Raw genomic sequence first — 18,645 nt, 5'->3', positions numbered from 1 at the left:
CACCGTCCGCTGGGTTTGGCGAGGAGACGGATGAATCCTCCCGTGTACAGGCCGCTGGTGGACCTGTCGACAATGGAAGCACGCCACATTATCCTGACCTACCGGCTTGACCGTGCCACTATACATGAACTGTGTGCCCAGCTGGAGCCCGACCTGATGTCCCCCATCCGCCAACCCACAGGGATTCCCCCTCTGGTGCAGGTCCTGTCAGTACTCCATTTCTTGGCAAGTGGGTCATTTCAGACAACAGTGGGAATTGCTTCTGGGATGTCTCAGCCCATGTTTTCGAAGGTGTTATCCAGAGTGTTGTCTGCCCTGATGAAATACATGAGGAGCTACATCCTTTTCCCTGAGGTGGGCGAATTGGCTACAGTGAAGGGTGATTTCTATGCCCTTGGACATATTCCCAACGTCATTGGTGCCATTGATGGGACCCATGTGGCTTTGGTTCCCCCAAGAGACAGGGAGCAGGTGTACAGGAACAGAAAAAGTTACCATTCCATGAACATCCAGGTGGTGTGTTTGGCTGACCAGTACATCTCGCATGTAAATGCCACATTCCCTGGGTCAGTGCATGACGCCTACATCCTAAGGAATAGCAGCATCCCTTACGTGATGGAACAGCTAGAGAGACACCGTGTATGGCTATTGGGGGACTCTGGGTACCCCAACCTGTCGTGGCTACTGACCCCAGTAAGGAATCCCCGGACCAGGGCAGAGGAACGGTACAATGAGGCCCATGGGCGTACTAGGAGGGTGATCGAACGCACCTTCGGCCTCCTAAAGGCCAGGTTTCGGTGCCTGCATATGACAGGTGGATCCCTAATGTACTCACCTAAGAAGGTGTGTCACATCATCGTGGCCTGCTGCATGCTTCACAACCTGGCTTTGCGCCGCCAGGTGCCTTTCCTGCAGGAGGATGGTCCAGATGGTGGTGTTGTGGCAGCTGTGGAACCTGTGGAGAGTGAAGAGGAGGAAGACGACGGGGATGAAACAGACAACAGGGACAGAATCATTGCACAGTACTTCCAGTAGGACACAGGTAACAATTCAAACATAATTCAGTAAATGTAAACTACTCTCCTGCATCTCTGCTGCCTGTCTATTTGCCCCAGTGTATGATGACTGAGTTGTGGCTTTTCCCTCCCTATTTCAGATCTGGGGTTCCCACTACGAGTCCTGTGCTTCGTTTCCCCATGGACTACAGCTTTGTGGCAGCTGTTTGTTGACTTCACTATGTACAAGGACATATTTGCACTGTCATGTCAATTACAATATTTTGAAATCACAGCCAGACTCCAGATAGTTTTGTGCAAAATAGGTGTTTATTTCAGTGCTCAAAATGGGATGGGTGGTTTCATGTTGGTGGGGGCTATGGTGAAGGAATGTCCATGGCAGAGTCCAGAGTAACAGTCACACAGGTGCATTGTCCATAGGCCTGTGGAGAGATGGAGCATGTGCAGTTCAAGGATGGACAGGGTGACAATGTGGGACAGTGGGATGACATCAGGTGGTATCCTTTGCTGGCGGGGGTTTTGACATCCTACTCTGTCTTCTTGCGAGATCTCAGGGACCTCTTGCGGGGTGGTTCTTCTCCTGCAGGAGGTGGGGGTCTGGTGGGCTGCTGTTGTGCGGGGGCCTCCTGTCCACTAGCGCCGGCGGAGGTGGTTGGCTGTTCTTGGTCCAGGCTAGTGGCAGGGGCCCTTTGTTGTTGTTGAGTGTCCGTCCTGGTGTTGATGAGTTCCTGCAGCAGCCCTACCATGGTAACCAGGGTGGAGGTGAGGGCTCTGATGTCCTCCCTGTACCCCCGATAGTGTTCCTCCTGCAGTACCTGGATCTCCTGGAACCTGGCCAGTACCGTCGCCATCGTCTCCTGGGAGCGGTTGTATGCTCCCATGATGGTGGTGAGGGCCTCGTGGAGAGTGGGTTCCCTGGGCCCGTCCCCCCCTGTCGCACGGCTGCCCTCCGAGATGCCCTGTTTCCCTGGGCCTCTGCCCCCTGGCCGGTGTGCCCACTACCACTGCCCCCAGGTCCCTGTTGTTGTTGGGGTGGTGGGTTATCCTGGGTGCCCTGTAGTGGTAGACACACCGCAGATTGACGCGCCCTGGAGACAGAGGCATGGGCCCGCTGGGTGGGAGCTGTGCTGGTGTTCCCAGAGGGGTTTGGGTCAGTAGTGGGCTGTGGCTGTCTGAGGGGAACCGACTGTCCAGAGGTCCCCGATGGTCCGGGCTGGTCATCAGTGTCCAGGTCGACAGAGCTGCTGTCATCGCTGACGGCCTCTTGGGTGGGGGGTGTGGAGAATTCTGGGCCCTCCGTGGCGGTGTGTTGGCGGTCGGGTCCTGCAGGGGTATAGAGGTATGGTTATAGTTTCAATGTGTGCCATATGGGTGTATCTGTGGGTTCCCGTGTCCCCAAGTGCTGGCATTCGTGTGTGGGGGCTTTGGTGAGGGTGGCTTGTGGGGGGGATGTGTATATGCATTGGGCATGCTTTGGTGATGGGTGTCCATGCTTAGTGGACGCATGCAGGCCTAGGTTTTGGGATGTGTGGGTTGTGATGGTGAGACATTGGCAGGGAATAGGTGTGCTGGGGGTGGGGGTGAGGATGGTGGTGGGGGTGAGGATGGTGGTGGGGGTGAGGGTGGGGGTGAGGATGGGGGTGAGTGTGGGGTTCGAGGATGGGGGTGAGGGTTGGGGTATGATTTGGCATGCAGGTGGGGCGGAAGCAGTATTGAAGCTTCAACTTACCAGAATCCATTCCTCCGCCGACTCCTGCGAGGCCGTCAGGATGCAGGATGTTCAAGACTTCCTCCTCCCATGTTGTAAATTGTGGGGGTTGAGGTGGGGGTCCTCCGCCAGTCTTCTGCACGGCGATGTTGTGCCTGGATACCATGGAACGCACCTTCCCCCGTAGGTCGTTCCATCGCTTCCTGATGTCTTCCCGATTTCTGGGGTGCTGTCCCACAGCGTTGACCCTGTCGACAATCCTCTGCCATAGCTCCGTCCTCCGGGCAATGCTGGTGTATTGGACCTGTGTGCCGAAGAGCTGGGGCTCTACCCGAACGATTTCCTCCACCATGACCCTGAGTTCTTCGTCTGAGAAGCGGGGGTGTCTTTGGGGTGCCATGGAGTGGTGTGTATGATGTGTGGGGTGGAGTATGTGTAGTTAAGTGTGTTGAGTGTGGTGGTGTGTGTTGTTTTGTGTGTGGATATTGTGTGGGTGATGGTGTAGTGTGCCTCTGTGTGATGGTGTTCTGTGATCGCTGCTGTGTCTCTCAGTGCTTCTTTTTGGATTTTGGTCGAAGGGGTTTGTGGGTGATGTGGGTGTGTGTTTTATATTGTATTGTGTGTGTGGGAGTGGTGTGTGTATGTGTATCAGGTGTGTGGAATTCAAATCGTCCAATGTGGCTGAGTTTTGTTCGTTTGTGTGTATTCTGACCGCGGCGGTGTGTACCGCCAATGGAAAACCGCGTTTGAAAGACCGCCGCGTGGATTCGTGGGTCGTAATGGCATGGGCGTATTTCTGTTGGCGTGACGGTGGAGGTTTGGTCACCTCCACTTTTCCACCGACCGCTGGTCTGGCGGTCTGTTGTGGCTGTCGGATTTTCGGAGGTTTGGCTGCTGCGGGTCAGAATGACCGTGGCGGATTACCGCGACCGCGGCGGAATTATGGAGGATTTCTGACCGGCGGTAGGCGCCTTTTACCGCCGAGGTCAGAATGACCACCTTGGTGTCTATCCAAAGATGCCATTAGTCTAGGCTATGAGGACGCTGCTTTTTTTTTTATCAACGCAGCAACAATCTGCAATTGTTTTCCCTCCAGTTGATGCTCAGAAACTTTATTATGTCTGTTAGCCCGCCTCGCTCCACTTTTTGACACTGTTTTTGCTGGTTTTAGGACTCTGCACACTTTACCACTGCTAACCAGTGCTAAAGTGCATATGCTTTCTCCCTTAAAACATGGTAATATTGGCTCATACCCAATTGGCATATTTAATTTACTTGTAAGTCCCTAGTAAAGGGCACTGCATGTGCCCAGGGCCTGTAAATTAAATACTACTAGTGGGCCTGCAGCACTGATTGTGCCACCCACATAAGTAGCCCCTTAACCATGTTTCAGGCCTGCCATTGCAAGGCCTGGGTATGCAGTTTCACTGCCACTTCGACTTGGCATTTAAAAGTACCAAGCCTTAAACTCCCCCTTTTCTACATATACGTCACCCCTAAGATAGGCCCTAAGTAACCCAGGGGGGCAGGGTGCTGTGTTGGTAAAAGGCAGGACATATATCTGTGTGTTTTATATGTCCTGGTAGTGGAAAACTCCTACATTTGTTTTTCACTGCTGTGGGGCCTGCTTCTTCCATAGGCTAACATTAGGGCTGCCCTCTTAAACTGTTTGAGTGGTAGATTCTGATTAGAAAGGGTAAACAGGTCATATTTAGTATGGTCATAATGGTAATTCAAAATACTGCTGACTGGTGAGGTTGGATTTGATATTACTATTTTAGAAATGCCACTTTTAGAAAGCGAGCATTTCTCTGCACTTGAAATCCTTCTGTGCCTTAAAGCCTGTCTTCAATCCACGTCTGGGCTGGTTGACAGCTCCCTTGTGCATTTCACCCAGACAATCACAAACACAGGATGCTCAGTCATACCTGCACACATCTGCATACTAAATGGGTCTTCCTGGGCTGGAAGGCTGGCTGGTCTGACACTTACATTTCAAAGGAGATTGGCCTGCCCTCACACAATGGACTGCCAAACCCCCTACTGGGACCCTGGCAGACAGGATTGTACTGAAAGGGGACCTTGTTCACTTCTAAGCCACTCTTCGCAGTATCCCCGACTTCAAAGGCACTTTTAGGTATATAAACCGGGTCCCTGACCCTACAAATTTAGACACTTCTAGATACTTCAAGATACTCCTTGGGACAGACACACTGCCCCAGAACCTGCAACCTGCCAAGAGGAACTGTCTGGCTGCCCAGAGGACTCACCTGGACTGCTGTTCTGAGAAGGACTGCTGCCTTGCTGTTGCCCTGCTGCCTTGATGGCCTCTGGCTCCGCTGAGAAGTGCTCTCCAAGAGCTTGGATTGAGCCTGCCTCTTGTTCCTGAAGTCTCAGGGCCAAAAGGACTTCATCTCTGCAAAGAAATTCCTTGTGCGGCGAAAATCGATGCACAGCCTGCCGGACTCGACACACAGCCTGCCACACGGTGAAAGAATCACTGCATCGCCGACCTGGCAGGATGCAGCCCGGCTCTCCGAGTGGAGATCGACACAGTGCCAACGCTGCGACCGGAACTTCAATGCACAACCCACCGAATTGACGCATCGCTGAACCGAACGACGCAGCCAAACTTCCAACGTGAAGAATCAATGCAGTGCATGCCGTGCAACAGAAACTCTGATACATCGGCCACCGGATCAATGCAAACCCTCTGACTTTGTTCTGCACGTCCAGGTTTTCTCTGCATCGTACCTGGTCATCAAAAAACCCCGCATCGCAAGCAGGATTTAAGCCTGCTATCCAGAACTCGACGCAAAGCCCTTGCTGCATGGAAAAGAATGGACGCATCGTCTGTGTGCGCCCGGAAATCTGACTCAAAGGTGATAATTAACCGAGACTGTGCCTTTATTTTATGATAGGCTTAGTTGCAATGTTCTTGTGCTATCAGAGTCAACACAAGCTGGCTATAAAATGCAAGCTACACTCATGTTGCATCTACAGTTTAAAAAAAGATCTATTTGATCCTATCACATAAATCTATCACATAAATCTGACAGGGACACAGATGGGAAAATGCAACCATCCTGTAAATGTTGACAGACAGCCTACCGGAGCAATGGTACAGCAGGAAAAACATATGACAACCAATGGCTGAAGAGAGCTAACTCAAAACCAACTCTCTCTATTGACTTATTTATATATTTTTTATGAGCTCTTGCAAGAGACAGGGAAAGCGGTCTGTACGGAGACATAAAATGCCATCGCCTGCACCCAATAGACTCCTAAAGGTAAATGTGCTGACTTAGCATTAATGATTGTTTGGGCTGCTAATCACTTTCAAATCGTGCAAACCATGGAATAGATTAGTGGATTTTACTGTGGCTCCCTCAGGCTATTCACACACTGAGTGAAATATGTTAATATAACAACCGATATTTCACTCTATGAAATTGTGTAATCCTTGAGAAAGTACTTTGTTCCTGTGATTAACAACCCTTGTTTGCCCAAACATTTGAGAGTGACCTGATATATGTGATGTGATCCCTTAACACTGCCTCACTCACTGCCAAACTCCTGAAGACATTTGCACTGTTACAGTAAACTGGGAAAGGTATCCCACTCCATTAGGTATGGTGGGGAACTTTAAAAATCCACCACCTTTGAGCAAGCTCAGGGTGCAGTAAATAACATCAATGTTTAGGCAAGACAGGGACCACAACACCTAGCCATCCTTGGAAATGGGTAGTGGGCTACCAAATACGATGCTGGACAAAGCAGGGGTGCCAAGTGAATACACCCTCATTGTTTGCAAAGTGGAAGCTTACAAATAAAGCCCTAGTTTGGGCAAAGCAGAGGTATAGCAGATAGCCAATCTAGCCTTGTGTATGGCTGGTGGCTACCAAAGACATCCCACCTGAGGCAAGACCTGTTTCTGCCTCGTGATGTCTGGGTGCATTCATGCTAGAGTACAAAAAGTGACCAAAAAGTGACATTACAGAAAAAAAATGAAGTTTAGGGTAAATTATGGTGGATTGGCCTTTTAATAATTGGTACATCACAACACCGAAAAGATGTGAAATTCAAAATTGAAGATACAACCATAACTCCTATTGTCTCAGTGCTACATAATTGGCATTGCTGAAGCCAGTAGTTTCTCTGCTGTAAACCTTTATTTTTGTGCTTTTATGAATGTTGGTTTTCACTTTCTCTGATATTGTACTTTTTTTTAGGTCCTCTCTGATGTGTTTGGTGCACCTGTGTATACTATCGACACAGCAAATTCAGCTTCCTTGGGTTGTGCTTACAGAGCAATTCACGGTAAGACCCAGTAACAATGTAGAAACAAATTCCTGAAACTATACTCTGCTGTCCAATGAATTGCACTCTTGTGACTTCAGAATCAGAGAAAATAATTTCACACACTCTCCTAGCATCACTATACTGTTTGGATGGAACACCACAGTTTTCTGGATAAAGATGAACCAATTTTCCTATTCTGTGTTGCCAGGTCCGTTTGTGCACAGTACTAAGCTTTCTACAGGGTTATTCCAAAACCTTTTGCCTCTATCCTCCTATTTTTCTGACGTTCTTGTGTGGACACTTTACCACCACTAATCAGTACTAAAGTGTATGTGCTCTCCATTAAAACTTGGTATGATTGGTTTACACATGTTTGGCAGGCATATTTAATTTACCTGTAAGCCCCCTGTAAAGTGGTATACTATATACCCAAGGCCTGTAAATGAAATGCTACTCGTGGGCCTGCAGCGCACATTGCACCACCGACAGAAGTAGCCTTTCAAACATGCCTCAGGCCTGCCATTGCAGAGCCTGTTCATGCAGGTTACACTGACATTTCGACCTGGCAAGTGTGCCCACTTGCAAAGCCCAAACCTTCCTTTTTCTTACATGCAAGACACCCCTAAGTTAGCCCCTAGATAGCCCCAAGGGTAGGGTGTAGTGTATTTAAAAAGTTGGACATGTACTTTTAAGTTTATCATGTCGAGGTAGTGAAAACTCTTAAATTAGTTATTTCACTATTGCAGGGACACTCTCTCCCATATGTTAGTCTGGGGATTGCCTTAAAACATCTTTTAAGTGTAATTTCTAAATGTGAAAAGATAGAAAAATGGAATTTGGTGCCTGCGGACTCACAATTTAAAAAGGCATATTTTTGTAAAGGTGGTTTTTAAATGGCAAGTCTGAAAATGCCACTTTTAGAAAGTCAGCATTTTCTTACTTTAACCATTCTGTGTCTTAGCCTGCCTCCACTCCATGTCTGGTCTGTGTGACATTAGGTGACAGCTCCCTTTGTGCATTCCATACAGACAGCCATAAACACAGGATCCTCAACTGCCCTGGATACCAATGGGTCTTCTTGGGCAGGAAGGGTGGAGGGGCTCTCACTGACACTTCAAAGAGCTAATAACCCCCCACAGACCTCCTGGCAGACAAGATTGGGTTGAAAGGGAACTGGGGCACTTCAAAACCACTTTTTGAAGACTCCCCCACTTCAAAGGCACATTTGGGTGTAAGTACTGAGCTTATGACACCATATGCAAGGAACACTTTTAGTCTGAGCACATTCTACCAGTAAGAAGGACTGCTGGGCTGTTTTGTCTGCTATGTAGGCCTTCTCTCTGCTGCTTCTTCCCTCGGAGTGAGAGGACTGGATCAAACTCTCTGCATCCTGAAATCTATAGTTTCTCCAAGGGCCTGACTGAATTGCCTCCTGTTTCTGAAGTCTCAGGGACATGAAAGACTTCACCTGCATCTTGCCACCAGCACCTGGACTGCTCTAATGCGAGTCCTGCTCTGTCAACTGGTGCCAAATCCAGTCATGGGCCCTTGAAAGTGTGTGGTGCTGCCACACAAGACAGGATGCAATGACACTGTAGCGTCACTTGGAACCTGCATATCTAGATGCAGAAATGCCACTTTGCCACGGCCTGCACCAAAGCCCCAGACACCGCTCGCCGACAGTGTGATGCAACAACCCCGACTTACAACCTAACCCTGGCTTAGCCGATGCTCCACCGATGCATCGGAACCAGTACTCCTCTCCTCTGGACTTTGACGTTGCCCGATCAGAAAAACTATGCATCGCCTGCAAGTGCGACGCATCCGCTCCTCTGAATCAATGCATCGTCACCAAGCATCGACGCAACAAAGGTACTGTCAGCGGGTCTGCGTGGCTCCTGTACCCAGTCCATGCTCCATTGCGGTTGGACTGCACATTTGGATTTGCACTGGTCCAGCGCTACCAGATTGTTCTGGTTGGAGCCATTGACTTCTTTGAGGATTCATAATGACTTGTGTTTTCTAAACTGGTGTGGAATCCTTTTGTGGTGTTTTCACTGTGTTACTGTGTGTGCCCACAAATACTTTACACATTGACTCTTTAGTTTAGCTGACTGCTCTGTGCCAAATTACCAGAGGAGGAGCATAGGTTAGTGTGTATCTTACTTGACATTACTAAGATTGTGATCCCTATTTGAACAGAGTGCAAACCTCTGCCAACTAGCGACCCCGTTTCTAACAACACTGGCAATTCTGTGGGTGCAAGAGTGCCTGCATTGGTGCAAGGCAGCACATTGTGCACCAGTGGTAGCAAAAGGCAGGAATGCACTGTGTAATGTTAGATACAACACATTCCTGCCCTTTCCCTGTTACGCAGCACAGCAAGATGAGTTGCTGTGCTGCATTACTTTTTGATAAATGTGCTTTTAAATTTGTTTAACAAAATGTTACAGAGGTACTTAGAATATTTTCTCAATGCAAGCAAGATCACAAGGGCAGAGGCAGGCTGCCAACGTGAAAAATCCACTGTTGACCAGTCGTTTTTTTGGACTTGATAATCCAGTGGTACATGGTCATAAAAGAAAGTGTTTTTCCCAGCCACCTTTGATAATATAAATAGGCTACACCATGTGCAGATTGGACAGTAATATAGGCCATCACTGAACACAATGGGGGCATGCAAGGATGTGTTTTGAGTCTTTGTCTGTTTTACCTATCAGTGACCTTGATGCCTATTTAAAAAGTGTGGGGGCGATGTCTTAATTGTTGGCTCTGCTTTGCTGCCTGATGTGTGTAGACAGTACAGGTCTGACAGCTAAGGTGGAAGACACCCTTTCCAAACTTAGAGGTCTTTCCCATCCTCTGTCATGGAAGCAAACCTTCCTAAATCCAAGATAACATCTCTCCAATACACAGGGATACTCAAGTTAGTATTAGTATGCATTGAGCAGTGTTTAATTTGTAAAAAATGAAATAAAAATAATAATAAGTGTCAGGGCTTTCTTCAGGAGGCCACGGCAGCCTGCACCACCTGTTGCCCCTGACATTGCTGCCAATGGCAGTACCAACACAACTAGTAACCGTCACACTCCTACAAGTGTGACAATCCAGACTATTCCAGGCCCTAAACCCTATCATAATCACTTGGGATGCAGGTATTAAGCCATTTTCAATGCATATTTTATTAATAAACAATTATTGTCATGCTCATAAATAAATAAGACAAACAGAGTTACAGTGCTGTGTTGAGAATTAAGTGCTGGTACCGAGCACTGGAAACCACCAGCTCAAATTAAGCACTGCCTTGAGCTGATCCTTTCATCAAAAGGCATGAGTCAGGGCTGCCAGTGTGGTTAGGTAGAAACTGAGACTGCTTTCACTTACTTATCTGATGCGGGAAGCTTCACCTAAGGGCATTTTTTAAAACTCATGAATGTATCAAAGGCTTTGATAGAAATGGGGTCTTCCCCCTGTCCAAGCAAGGACCCTAACTCTAGTCAGAGTAAAGGAGAATCACCCTTAGTTAACTACTGCTCACCCCCTTGGTAGCTTGGCACAGAGTCTAAGTGTAATGTATTTGTACCAAAACACACAGTAACTCAGTGAAAACACTACAAAATGACACAACACAGGTTTAGAAAATAAGATAATATTTATCTAAACAAAACAAGACCAAAACGACAAAAATCCAACATACACAAATCAAGTTATTAATTTTAAAAGCAAAAGAGTCTTAAATCATTTTGTAAACAGTAAGAACGCTGTTAGCTTTGAAAAGTACCTGGGTAGCGCCAAAATGACACGCACGGGCGAGTGTGCGTCGAAAAAGGTTAGCATAGCTAGATTTCTCACCCGCAAGCGAGACCGTGCGCCATTTCTCCTCCTCCGGTCGGGCCGGCGTGCGTCGTTTTTCCTCTCCGCAGGAGAGCGATGCGTCGATCCGGGCAAGAACTCAGGTCCGGGCAGGCTTTGCGTCATTTTCCCGCGCCCAGCAAGGTTTGCGTCGAAAATCCTGCCGCACGGTATCAACAAAACCACGTTAAGTGGGTTGCGATATTATCAGCCTCCATCAGCGGGTGTTGCACGTCATTTCTCCAGCTGCGTGCGTTGATCTTCCAGCCGTGATGCCGGTGGAGTGCCGATTTCTGCCGCAAAGCCGGCAGGGCATCGTTTTTCAGCCGTGTCTAGGAGGGTACGTCGATATTTTCCCCGCACGGCGGTGTGTGCATGGATTTTCAATTTTGGTCTGCCAGCTTCACCTGTCAAGGCTCCAGGAACTGGATAGGGCACCACTTGGCAGGTCAGGAGTCTCAGCAGAGAGTCCAGGTTCCTGGCAGGAGAAGTCTTTGATGGCCCTGAGACTTCAACAACTGGAGGCAAGCTCAGGACAAGCCCTTGGATATTTCTTCACAAGCAGGAATGCACAACAAAGTCCAGTCTTTGTCCCCTTGCACAGGCAGAAGCAGCAACTGCAGGATAGCTCCACAAAGCATAGTCACAGGCAGGGCAGCACTTCTCCTCAGCTCTTCAGATCTTCTCCAGGCAGAGATTCCTCTTAATGTCCAGAAGTGATCTAAAGTCTGTGGTTTGGGGTACCTATCTTATACCCATGTTGGCCTTTGAAGTAGGCTTACTTCAAAGGAAAGTCTCTCTTGTTTGTGAAATCCTGCCTTGCCCAGGCCAGGCCCCAGACACACACCAGGGGGTTGGAGACTGCATTGTGTGAGGGCAGGCACAGCCTTTTCAGGTGTAAGTGACCACTCCTGCCCTCCCTCCTAGCACAGGTGGCTCATCAGGACATGCAGGCTACACCCCAGCTCCCTTTGTGTCACTGTCTAGAGAGAGGTGCAAACAGCCCAACTGTCAACCTGACCCAGACAGGGAATCCACAAATAGGCAGAGTCACCTAATGGTTTAAGCAAGAAAATGCCCACTTTCTAAAAGTGGCATTTTCAAACACACAATCTTAAAACCAACTTTACTAAAAGATGTATTTTTAAATTGTGAGCTCAGAGACCCCAAACTCCACATGTCTATCTGCTCCCAAAGGAAATCTACGCTTTAATCATATTTGAAGGAAGCCCCCATGTAAACCTTGCAACAGTGAAATCCGAATTTGGCAGTATTTTACTGTCAGGACATATATAACACATTAGATGATGTCATACCTTAAACATACACTGCACCCTCCCTTAGGGGTGTCTTACGTGTAAGAAAAGGGAAGGTTTATGCCTGGCAAGTCGGTACACTTGCCAAGTCGAATTGGCAGTTAAAATCTGCACACACAGACACTGCAGTGGCAGTTCTGAGCCATGTTTACAGGGCTACTAAGGTGGGTTGCACAACTGTACTAGGGACTTACCAGTAAATCAAATATGCCAATCTTGGAAATCCAATTACACATACATTTTACATAGGAGCACTTGCACCTTGGCATTGGATAGCAGTGGTAAAGTGCCTAGAGTAATTAAAAACAGCAACAATAGAGTCCAGCACACATCAACAACCTGGGACACAGAGGCAAAAAGTTAGGGGATGCCGCCACACCAAGGATGCCAAGTCTAACATGCTTCATCTCATGGAACGCACTTATCAACTTGACAGTGGTATGGCATGAAGCCGGATCTAGAAGGTATGCTACATTGAGTTGAGCTGGAACTTTGTGAGATTAACCTGCAAAACATGAGTCTAAATCCTAGTAATTTTGTCCTTAGGGTAGCAGCAGCGAATGTTAATGGGTTGATAGTCCTTTTACAGAAGGGAAGGGATGGCCTAAGTATCAGGAACAATAGATAAGCAACACATTATCCTTAAATTTGTATTGCAAATAAGCCCATCTATTAGGTACGTGTACTAACTGTAGCCATAGAAAATTAATGAAGAAAAACACGTTAACTTGCTATAGGTTCAGAAAGTAGTTTGATGTAAGTTGAAAACTCCCCTCCTGGAAAGTGTCTGTCCAAAATATGTAAGTGGATAATTTGTTTCATCTTATTCTGTAGTGGGAAAAGAGCAAGGCCAGGTGGCAGAATACTGCAAGGGCCCTTGCTGACAGAGAAGCTGATCTAATTATATTATCTTCCGAGGGAACATGGGAGCTCACATTCACTCGATGAGCAAATGCTAACTTTGATAAACGTAGTAGTAAACATTAAGAAACTTTGTGTACATAAAATCAAGAGACCTTTGACATTTAAATTTCAAATTGTGTAAACTGAGGTGATTTTTCAGGAGATACCTATAGTTGGTTTAGACATTTATATTAAGTGTTGGACAGTTACATTTTGCAGTTATCTTGAATATTTTAAAATATGCGTTTTAATGTTGTTTATGCTCAAACAGAAGGAATCCAGTATAAAGAAATGTAGGGCGCCACCGAGCCAGTTACCAAGATGGCTGTTTAGAAAACGGGATCTGCCGGCACATCACACAATCTGCAATACCTATCCACCATTCATCCTCATAAAAGCAAAAGATAGTATGCTGTGGCAATTATGATCACACAGAAACAACTGGTGATGGTTCTGCAGGTGTGCGACCAATGCTGATGAGGAGTCCCACTTCTCTTCTCCTCAATGGAGGCGTACAAGACACAACCATTTCTTGTCTGGGCACTTGGGGAGGAGCCCGGGTGCAGTGATATTGGTAGCAGCCTGGGCCCTAAGGTAGAGAGTAAGTGAGGTTATGTATGGAACGAGTGCCAGGAAAAAATCCAGTGGCACACGGGCTACGTGGTCATGTGAGGAAAATGACTTAGACATTGGCTCCTTCTGGCAGATTGCCATGCCCCGAACTAGTGGTGAGACTGGGTAGTTATGTGCTGTGAGGTCTGTTAGCCCAGTATTGCCCATGATTACTGCTGGTGAAATGGAACTGAGGAAAGTGAGATGATCTGGCTGGCATGACCTGGTGAGGGTGATGAAGTATGCCACTTCCTAGGTGGGCACTGAGAGCATGAAAGATCCTCTGGGAACTTCTTTGGGTGGTGCAACTGCTCCACCCCCATTGTGCTGGTAGGCAATCAGAGCTAGTTAGGCCAGTAACGGTCTCCCTCATACTTACAGTGAACGTGCCTCTGAACATGTGGCTGCAAACATACGACCAGTGACATAGTATGAAGTTGTGCTTGACATTTTCCAGTTCAGTATTCATTGTAGAATTGATGACATGGCATGAGAATATAGAACTTTCTGAACTGGTGCCCTAAACACATGTTCACACTCCTAGTGCAGCTTTTGTGTAGCCATTGCTGACCTGGCTGATTTGCTCTTTACACAGTCTGTAAAGGTGACATATGGCTATCCAAATTGCTGTTCAATGCAGAGTTGGCAAACGTTTACTCACAATATTTGATAAGAAAATACACCCTTCCTATCAGAATGCACCATATGAAGGAGCAGCTAAATATACAGCTGAGCCACATAGATAAATAGGAATCTTGCATCTTGGATGGAGTGAGTAACGCAACTGTGTGCAATGAAAGGCTTCTCAAATTAGAGAAGGTCCTTTAGGAGACTTGGGCTAAAAATAAAAATTTGGAAGCCAGATGTCAACATAGCAACTAGGGGCTCCTTGGGTCCCAGAAACATCAAAAACTGGCAAGCTAGATTTGTGTATGGAGAATCTACTACTCACAGTCTATTATAAGATGCAATGTTTGGTAAGGTTTACTGTTGAAAGGGCTTTTTGTCCACTGGCACCATGGCCTGCTTCAGGTCTCTGTCGCAGCCCATATTTGCACACTTCCTTCTTCCCCAACCTTATGATGACAGTTCAGGTTGGGCTGACGAAACATTTCTATAATTGCATGTAGATACTGGAACATCATCATGTAAGGTAGATCAAGAGGCTGCAGTGTCGTAGATGGAGGTTATTGAGTAGTAGTGCATACAATATATTTTCTTAGTGTACTTGTACCCATTCAAGAAGTTTTTTTGTACTGTGACCTCTGGTGATTAGTTTGTTATGAGCGGAAAGGCAGCCCAGATTACCATGAGAAGTGCTAACAATGCCATATGACCTGGGGGAGGCTTCTCCATGTTTAGCTTTGAGATTGATCATTGCTCTGCTGAGGCACAACTTGCGTTTTACTGTCTCCCTCTAGTGCCTCCTTTACTACACTTGGAGGTTGAGAGGGAGATTTTGGCACCAGCCCCACTGAGGAGAATCCTGCCAGGCTCTGTTGCAAATTGGGTTATTGGTTGATTGGTGTGTGAACCTTAGTCAAGCAGCAACCCAGAATCCTAGTCAGGGTAAGTGTCAGGCAAACCCTTAATTAACCTTTACTCAAGTTCTGGAAGCTTGGCACAGAGCAGTCAGGCTTAATCTAGATGCAGCATGTAAAGTATTTGTGCAACACTTCAAACAGTAAAACTGTGAAAATACCACTCAATTGGCTTCCACAGCAGGTTAGAAAAAGAGATCTGAATTTAACAAATTAAGGAAGACCAAAATGACAATAACCCATTAAGTAGAAATTGAGTTATAATTTTTTTAAAGAATAAAATGTAAAATTGCACTTAGAAGCAAGAAGAGCCAACTGGTAGTGCTGGACTGGGACAAAGTCAGAAGTTCAGGTCGATCTCAATGGATCACAGGTCGGCTTCAGGGATCCAGTTGGACCTGATGAAGTGAAAGTACCTTAAATCCTGGTTGCGGAGCATTGTGTCAGTTCCAAACCATGCAGTAGAGGGGATGCATATTTTTTTTCCATGCAACAGTGTTGATGCAGTGCTTCCAGAGATGCGGCACAGTTAGGGTGCCAGTTCCTGCTGCGTTGACATTGAGGACCCAAGTGCCTCTGCTTGTTATTTGAAGACCTGTGTTGAGGATGCACTGTGCATTTGAGGCAATGCATCGGTTCTGCTGAGCACAGAGGCTGTGATGCAGAGATTTGGTGTCGTTGAAGCTGCCGTTGACAGGGATGCGAGGACCTTGCACCAGGATACGCATTGCAGTGGCAGTTCCAAAAGCGATATGCTGGTTCTGTTCCACACAACAGTAGCAATGCAGAGATTCTGCTGCCACTGCATAGGATGTGTTTGTTCCGCTTAAGCAAACATCTCAGGCCTACTTCCAAGGTTTCCGGACTGGGGTGGCACCACTTGGCAGGGCAGACTCGCAGATGGCAGAGTCCAGGTGCAGGAGCATGGTGGTTGGAAGTCTTTTATGTCTCTAGACTTCAGATCAGGAAGCCAGGCAGCTAGCCCTTGGAGTCACTCTGGGTTCAAGTGATGCAGGTCCAGCCCTTCTGACCCAGGCAGGGAAGCAGCAGGGCAGCACAGCAAGTAATGTGTCCCGCAAAGCAAAAGTTCAGCAGAGTGGCAGTCCTTGAGCAATACAGCAGTCCTTCTTCCTGGCAAAGTGTTCACAGGTCCAGAAGTGTACTGAGTTGGTGGGGTCAGAGGTCCAGTACTTATACCCAGTTGGGCCTTTGAAGTGAGGGAGACTTCAAAGGCAGGCCTTTGAAGTGCACAGAGGTCCTTCCTTTCCTGCCCTGGATCCACACTCACAGGGGGATATGCAGCCCTTTGTGTTGTGGACAGGACACAGCCTATTTAGGCTTAAGTGAGGCTGTGGCCAGCTCCTCCATCAATATCTACCAGGATGGCCCATCAAGTCGCCCCTAAGCTCCCATTGTGCGTGGTTGTCCAGGGGAATACACAAAGTCTAATTGTCAACCATCCCAGCCAAGTGATCAGAGACAGGCAGCAGGGACCTAACAGCTAAAGTAAGAAAATGACGACTTTCTAAAAGTGTTATTTTCAGTATTTCAGTGTAAAATCCAGCTTCACATAAGTTGTGATAAAATTGTGATTCCACTAATAAAATTGTGATTCCAAACTCAAAATGCTTATCTTTTTCCAGATTGTGAATTACACATGTAAGATGTAATAAAGTAGACCCAATGTTATCCTATGGGAGATGTAGGCCATACAGTAGTGAAAAATGACTTTGGGAGTTTTTCACTACCAGGATAAATAAAACTTAAAAATACATGTCCTGCCTTTTAAATGCATTGCATCCTGCCCTCTGGGTTGTCCAGGGACTACCTTAGGGGAACCACGCATGCCTGAACAAAGTGATCAGAACAACAACTGCGTTGTTACCACTAATGCCTTTCCCATGAACGCCTTAACATTGATTTTTTTGTTGCAAAGGCATGCCTGGTAAAGGCATGTGTGGAACGGCATGCATAGTTCCAACATTCGACCCCCCTGACCACTCACCCATTCCCATAAAACAATCCTACCCCTACCCCCCACCCACCCCTAAAACAATCCTACCTCGACTCCCTACCTCACCTCTAAAACCAATCCTACCCTCACCCGCCCCTAAAACAATCCTAACCTGACCCCCAGCCCCTATAAACTAAAACTGCCTCCACGCCCACACCATCCCTAAAACCTAAGACTACCCCGACCCCACCCCTAAAACCTAAAACTACCCAACCCCCACCACGCCCCTAAAAAGTAAAGTTACCCAACTGCCCACCCCGCCACTAAAACTACCGCAACCCTCCCACCCAGCCCCTAAAACTTAAACTACCCCAACCCCCCAACCTCACCCCTAAAAGCAGAAATTATCCCTACCCCTCCTTCCCACCCCTAAAACTACCGCAACCCCACCCCTGAAATCTAAAACTACTCTGACCCCCATCCCGCCCCTAAAACTACCCCATCCCCCACCCCACCTCTAAAACTTAAATTACCCGACCCTAAAACTACCCCAACCCCCACCCCTAAAACTATCCTGACCCACCGCCCCTGCCCCTAAAAACTAAAATTACCCTGATCCCCCACCCCACCGCTAAAAAACTAAAACTACCCTGACCCGCCCTTAAAAACTAAAACTACCCCCACCCCACCCCCAAAAACTACCCCCATCCCTACCCCAGCCCCTCTTACCTGACCGCCTCTTCTCCCGATCCTGAGTCTGTTTTCCTCTGCCTTAGCCACACATGTTCGTTGTTAAGGACATGCGTGGTTAAGGCAGAGAAAAACAGAGTTGTTGTTCACGAAAGTGTTGTTCCACTTTCGTGGGCAATGCATCTCATTGTTTAGGAGTTGTGGTTTAGGTTGTTTTCCGTGACTGATATGTATAAAACGGAAAGGTTTAGACCTGGCAAAAGGGTTATTTTGCCAGGTCGACATGGCAATGAAAACTGCACACATGCTCTGCAATTGCTGACCGGAGACATGGTTATAGGGCTACTTAAGTGGTTGGCACAGTCAGTGCTGTAGGCCTACACGTACAATTTACAGGACCCGGGCACATGTAGTGTACTCTACTAGGGACCTATAGGTAAATTAAATATGCCAACTAGGGATAAGCCAATATTACCAAATTTTAAGGAGAAAGCACAAGCACTTTATCATTGGTTAGAGTTATAAAGTGTACAGTCATAAAGCTAGCAAAACAAGGTCAGAAAAGTGGAGAAGGTAGGCAAAACGTTTGAAGGAGGACCACCCTAAGGCTGTCAGACCTAAAAGGCTCTATGCCATTGCCTTTGTAAATGTAGTTGAGTGCATGAATCGGGCATGGCATCGACCGGTCAGTGCTGTTGACATGGGCATTGGAACCCAATACTAAGTTTCAGCCAGTGCTTACTTTGTAAAT

General features: G+C 47.3%; 1 protein-coding gene across 4 annotated transcripts in view; it reads left to right on the top strand.

The window, feature by feature from the left end:
* Positions 1–18,645, top strand: part of XYLB (xylulokinase) — an 830,291-nt gene that overhangs the window by 603,185 nt on the left and 208,461 nt on the right. For 3 of the 4 annotated variants that reach the window (XM_069211091.1, XM_069211089.1, XM_069211090.1), the window contains one exon: positions 6,957–7,044. The exons of the other annotated variant lie outside the window; for it this stretch is intronic. In XM_069211091.1, coding sequence (XP_069067192.1) covers positions 6,957–7,044 — 88 coding nt within the window. The remainder of the gene's footprint in view (positions 1–6,956; positions 7,045–18,645) is intronic. 4 annotated transcript variants of the gene reach the window in all.

The sequence above is a fragment of the Pleurodeles waltl genome, chromosome 10 (genome assembly GCF_031143425.1).
Source record: "Pleurodeles waltl isolate 20211129_DDA chromosome 10, aPleWal1.hap1.20221129, whole genome shotgun sequence".
In the NCBI taxonomy this organism is placed as follows: domain Eukaryota; kingdom Metazoa; phylum Chordata; class Amphibia; order Caudata; family Salamandridae; genus Pleurodeles; species Pleurodeles waltl.
This window is presented reverse-complemented; position numbering and strand designations above follow the sequence as displayed.